We start from the raw sequence: 6000 nt of genomic DNA, 5'->3' as shown, positions 1-6000 counted from the left end.
TCATTTCCTAAGGGAGACCTGGTGTCCCAGACCAGCTTATGCCCCTCCGTGTTAACACTCTTTGAAAGAGCCCCATATGTCTCCATAGCATTGATCACAATTAGGGTTCACTTGTTCGTCAGTCTTCTCACACTAGACCACAATTAACACTAATGCAGGGCCTGTGTTCATCTGCTGACTGCTATACCCCAGTGCCCAGCACAGTGCCTGGGTTGGAATAAGGGTGCAAAAGTTGTTGAATAAATGAATTTAAATTCCCAAGGCCTCATAACTTCAGTCACTCATAATTTATCTAGGTTCTTGGGTTTTCTTGTCATGTTGTACACCTACTTCTGCATCAGGTGTCTGTCAATCTAACTCCCGTGTCTAACCAGCATAGGGTCACTGGAGCCAGCTGATGGCTCCATCAGCAAGCCAGCTGATGGCTGCACTATTTACGCCCAGAACTCGAGGGCTGTAAGGGCATCCACACCCATACAAAGAACCCCTTCAGTCTGAAAGGAGCATCTGTGTCTTTCAAACAATGGAAATTAGATTAATAGAGAGAATAAGCACAATTAAACTAATTCCAAATATGGCAAAGCAACAAAGGGTTCTATGACAGTGCGTTTATTTATCTTTTATACACAGGTCGGGGATTAAGAATCATGTTGCATGAAGCAAGGGACAGACAGAAGTTCCTCAGTGATGTGCAATATCTGCGGGACATGCAGCATAAGGTGGAGTCCGAGTATCAGGTAACTGCAGGAAACAGGAGTTACCTTCCGCCTTTGCTTGCAGTGTTAGGAGAGAACCCAGCAGACAGTATCAGTACACGTACGTGATAAGCAGCAATAATTTTCTAAAATCCAAAGCCCACCACTTTATAAGCCAGAGGACCATAAAAAAACCACTTTACCTCTGAGGGTCATTTTCCTCATCTGTAAAATGGGGATAATAATAGTACCCACCTCATAATATTGTCATGAAAACAAAGTGAGACGACCTTTTCAAAGTATTAGCACAGAACTTGGCACACAAACCTTGTTAACAAATGACAGCAGAGTGTAAATTTGATAAACCAGCCATCAAGGAGAAAGACATTATGGAGCTGAACTGGGTCGCCCTACCATTTATCAAATGACATGGCCCTTCATTGTCATCCTACCAGAAGAAAGGTGGTTAGCACATTCCACAATAAGCGAATTATTCATCACCTTAGTTACAGTGTTTACATGCAGAAACAAAACAGACAGAGAGCCTGGGAGTCAGTGATACAATTACCCAGAGCTGGCCTAGGACAAACTTGCCAGACGGGATGTGGGATTCAGGGAACACTTAGGAAGTGTCATTCAGCCTGGAGGTCAACCTTCATCCAGCCAGGAGGCATGTCCTCAGCCCTGACTAAGGATGGAAAAGCACTCCTTCCCCAAGGAAAACACAGAACTGCCGGTTATCAGGTTTTTCTCCCCCCTAGCAATTTCAAATAGAACTGAACCTACCAGGTCACCAAGGAAACCAGGCCTATCTCAGTAACCTGTGTAACTCAACTTAGCTTAGGGGCTAGGAATGGCGTCAGCAAACTTCTCCCACAACTTGGCAACATACCTATAAGACTATAAAATGGAAGGAATTTCTATAAAATAGTGAGAACATAAACATTCGAACCGGTCATACTGGAGTACATCTACTTTTCACAAAGATGCCTCTGCCACCCAGCACATGTTTCGAAACACTTGTCTTGAAGTTGCCTTAAGAACAGGCACATAAAATAATCAATCTTATCTTAAGGTCTCTGTTTGAAAAAAAATCACAACGTCAGGCCACTGCAGTTTTATTTTCTAATCTCTGTTGGGCTTTCAACACTGTCCTTATTAATAAGGACACTTTCAACGCTGTTCTCATAAATAGTAATACTTAAGTGCCTACTTTGTCCTGAACAAGGTCCCTTTTATCCTGGAGCTCTTAGACTAGAACTGAGAAACAAACAATACACACAAGTAGGCAAGTATGTGAGATTGTTTCAGTTTCTTTTTTTTTTAATTTTTTTATTGATTATGCTGTTACAGTTGTTCTATTCCCCCCCTTCATTCCCCTCCACCCTACCCCCCCTCCCCACCATTACCCCCCTTTAGTTAATGACCATGTGTCTCAAGTCCTTTAGATTCTGTATTTCCCATGCTATTCTTGCCCCCCCCATCTATTTTCTATCTGCTGTCTATGCTACTTATTTTCTGTACCTTCTCCCCCCTTCTCCTCCTCCCACTCCCCTGTTGCTAACCCTCCTTGAGATCTTCATTTCTATGTTTCCACTCCTGACCTAGCTGTCCTCTTAGTTTGCTTTTGTTTTAGGTGTGGTTGTTAATAACTGTGAGTTTGTTGTCCTTTCACTGCTCATGTTTCTTTAACTTCTTTTTCTTAGATAAGTCCCTTTAACATTTCATATAATAAGGGCTTGGTGATGTTTCAGTTTCTGATGACTGTAATGAGGCAGATAAAACAGAGGTAATGAGTTTGGGGGTGATGCTCCTCTAAACAGTCAGGGAAGTCCTCTTTGAGAAAGTAACTTTGGCTGTGCAAGTAAAGAGCCAATCAGAACATCCTGAACAGAAGGGAAGCAAGTCCAAGGGCCCTGGGGCAGAAACTACCCTGGAGCATTAAACAAAATGTCAGAGTGGCTGAAACACATTGACCAAGGGTGAGTGTAGGAAAGGTAGATAGGGCCTGGACGTGTTTACCAAGACAACGCTTGGTATTTGGAGTTTAATCTTATCACAGTGAGCATTATTGGATGATTTTAAGCCGGGGAGTGGTATGATCTGATCTGTCAGGTTGGCCAAAGTTTGGTTTTTGGTTTTTTTTTCTATAAGATGGCTGTATTAGTCCTTAGCTGTCTTTAACTTCATTCGAAACAATTTTGATAGATTGTATTGTGACAGCTGCCATATCAGTGTGTATTTTTTAAAAAACCTTATCAAAATTGATGAATTTTTTGTGTAGCTATTTTAATATTGAAGATGAAAGAACATATACAACATTTTTGGCATATGCTTTATTATTTCAAGAAAGATAAAAACACAAATGAAATGCAAAAAAAGATTTGTGCAGTGTATGGAGAAGATGCTTTGACTGAATGTGTCAAAAGTGGTTTGCAAAGTTTTGTGCTGAAGATTTCTCGCTGGACAATGCTCTACAATCGGGTAGACCAGTGAGGTTGATAGCAATCAAATCAAGACATTAACTGGGAACAATCAACATTATACTATGCAGGAGATAGCTGAAATACTAAAAATATCCAAATCAATACAGTTATTGGCGAACATGAAAAAAGTGTCTTTGAGCTTACGCAAAAAACTAAATGGACTTTTTGGCCAACCCAATACATTTTTTAAATATCTCCATAGCTGATATGTGGGGAAAGGTCTGAGAGGGGCAAGAGAAGCAGCAGAAAAACTCATAAGGAAACTGCACTGGAAATTCAGGAGAGAAACTCTGGTGGCGCAGGCCAGAGCGATAGGAGTAGAGGTCACAAGTGGTCTGACCAGGGAACAGAAGCAGCAGAGACCTGTTGCTGAGAGCTGGAGGGGTGGGACTGAGAGAAAGAAAGGCGTGAAGGATGACTCACTTCAATGCGTTCACCTGCCCATCAACCCCCTCTGTTACCATCACTATTTTAAACTTCTCTACTTCTTTCAAAGCAAAGAAGCAAATACCATCACTATTTTAAAACTCTCTCCAAACTTTCAGCAAAGAATTTCTCTTCTTGCTTAACAGACACATGAAACAAAACAGAGAACCCAAGGCCACAGGTGGGAGGCCACTCGACACCTGTCCCTTCCATCCGGCTACACCCCCATCCAGCCCTCAAGTCCTGAGAGGTCTCCATGGTAGTGCTTGGCCTGAGGTCTTGGTCCATGGCCCTCCATATCCGGCCCTTCTCCGTCCATGGCCCTCTCATCTGTCTTTGAGATGTCCTTTCTGACTGGCTCAGCCTACAAACATGCTCGATCTCTCCATTCTGAGAACAAAACAAAGCTGCCTGTGAACAATGTGTCCTTTTCTACTCACAGCCCCAGCCCTTTCCAGTCTCCAGATGTCCCCAAATAGTCCTCCACATTTCTATCTCCACTTCCTCTCCTCCCACTTATTCCCTGAGCCACCGCAGCCTGGCGGTCACCACACTGCCCCTGAAACTGTTGTCACCCACAACCAGATTCAGTGGACACCTTTCAAGTCTGCTTTCTGGAGCTTTATGTATACTTGACGCTATTACTTCTTTCTTCTTGAAACATCACTCCCTCGGCTTTCTGACATCCCACCCTCCAGATCTCCCTTTATTTCTCTCACATTTTTCTCCCCAACCCCTCAAATGATACTTCCACCAGCTTTCCATCCTCCACCTGATTTTCTTCTGATTCACAAGGTCTCCATGACCTATCTCATCCCCTCTTATGTTTGTTTAAGATTTTATTTATTTATTTATTTTACTTATTTATTTATAGAGTGAGAGGGAAAGGGAGGGAGAAAGGGAGAAAAACATCCGTGTGAGAGAGAAACATTGATTGGTTGCCTCTGGTACTCACCCCAATTGGGACCGAACCCACAGCCTAGCACATGCCCTGAGTGGGAATCAAACCAGAGACCTTTAGTTTGCAGGATGACAGCCAACTAACTGAGCCATACTGCCCTGTGTTTTTAACCACCACTCATATACTGATGGCTTGTAACCCAAATATCCCCAAAGTGTCGGAATCAGACACACACCCTGCTGTTAGACATTCCCATCTGGATGTCGTAGAGGCACCGTGTGTGTGCAGCATGGCCACAGGTGCACTACACATGTCCTTCCTTCTGCCTCACTCCTCTCTGTTCCCCATCTGATGATAGTGACCTAAGCCTTCCCTGACTCCTCCTCCTCCCTCACCACCCACATCCCACCAGTCACCACATCCTGCCAAGTTGACCAAAAAGCTCATGACCTTGTGCCTGCCTTTTTATCCTGTTGCCACCACCTTGGTTTCAACTTCTGTAGTTTCGCTCCAATACTATCGCAACATTCCTATCACTGGTCTCCTTGCCTCCAGTCCTGCCTTCCTGAAATCTATCTGAAATGTGAATTTGACTGTGCCATTGGAATGCATGAAAACCTTCGGTTGATTCCCCACACTTAAGGTTCGGCCCAAGACCCAAGAACCACAGCAAGACAGCCTAAATCACAACCACAACAGGTCTCTAACCTGCTCTTCACTCTCATTTACCTGACACTTGACAAGGTTGGTGAGGACCCCAGTTTTAATTTAGAATCATAGGGAACCTCTTTACACCTTTTTTCAAGAGACAACTTCAGTGAGGTATAACTTACATATGAAATTCATCCATTTTAAATATAATTTAATGACTTCTAGTAAATTTACCAAATTGCAGCCATCACCACCACTGATTTGAGGTCATTTCTATTTCTCCAATACCACAGCATCCTATTCATACCTCTCTCTCATTGCTTATGAAACTCTTTTGTGTGATTTCCTCTCAGACTGGACCACAGCTCCTTTCTATTTTGAAAAATTATATTTTATTGATTATGCTATTATAATTGTCCTGATTTTTCCCCCTTTGCTCGCTCCTCTCTGCCCAGCAGCCCCCATTCTCTTAGGCAATCCCCACACCATTGTTCATGTCCACAGGTCATGTGTGTAAGTTCTTTGGCTACTCCATTTACTATACTGTACTGTACATCCCCATGGCTATTCTGGAACTACCTATTTGTACTTCTTAATCCCCTCACCTCTTCACCCATTCCCCGTCATCCCCGTCATCCCCCTGCCATCTGGCAACCATCAGAATGCTTTCTGTAACCAGGATTCTGTCTCTGTTCTCCTTATTTGCTAGTATGTTTTTTAGATTCAATTGTTGATAGATATGGTTTTTTGCCATTTGATTGTTCATAGTTTTGATCTTTTTCTTAAATAAATCCCTTTAACACTTTGTATAATAATGGTTTGGTGATGATGAATGTGTTTA

At 42.8% G+C, this 6000-nt stretch overlaps 1 protein-coding gene across 2 annotated transcripts in view; it reads left to right on the top strand.

The window, feature by feature from the left end:
* The first annotated feature begins 647 nt into the window (after positions 1-647).
* The window catches only part of MARCHF10 (membrane associated ring-CH-type finger 10), a 72889-nt gene continuing 67536 nt past the window's right edge, over positions 648-6000 (top strand). For both annotated transcript variants that reach the window (XM_037163716.2, XM_037163717.2), the window contains exon 1: positions 648-737. In XM_037163716.2, the coding sequence (XP_037019611.2) occupies positions 648-737 (90 nt within the window). The remainder of the gene's footprint in view (positions 738-6000) is intronic.

Source organism: Artibeus jamaicensis, unplaced genomic scaffold (assembly GCF_021234435.1).
Source record: "Artibeus jamaicensis isolate MK-2021 breed Jamaican fruit bat unplaced genomic scaffold, CSHL_Jam_final contig_1998, whole genome shotgun sequence".
Taxonomy (NCBI): Eukaryota; Metazoa; Chordata; class Mammalia; order Chiroptera; family Phyllostomidae; genus Artibeus; species Artibeus jamaicensis.
This window is presented reverse-complemented; position numbering and strand designations above follow the sequence as displayed.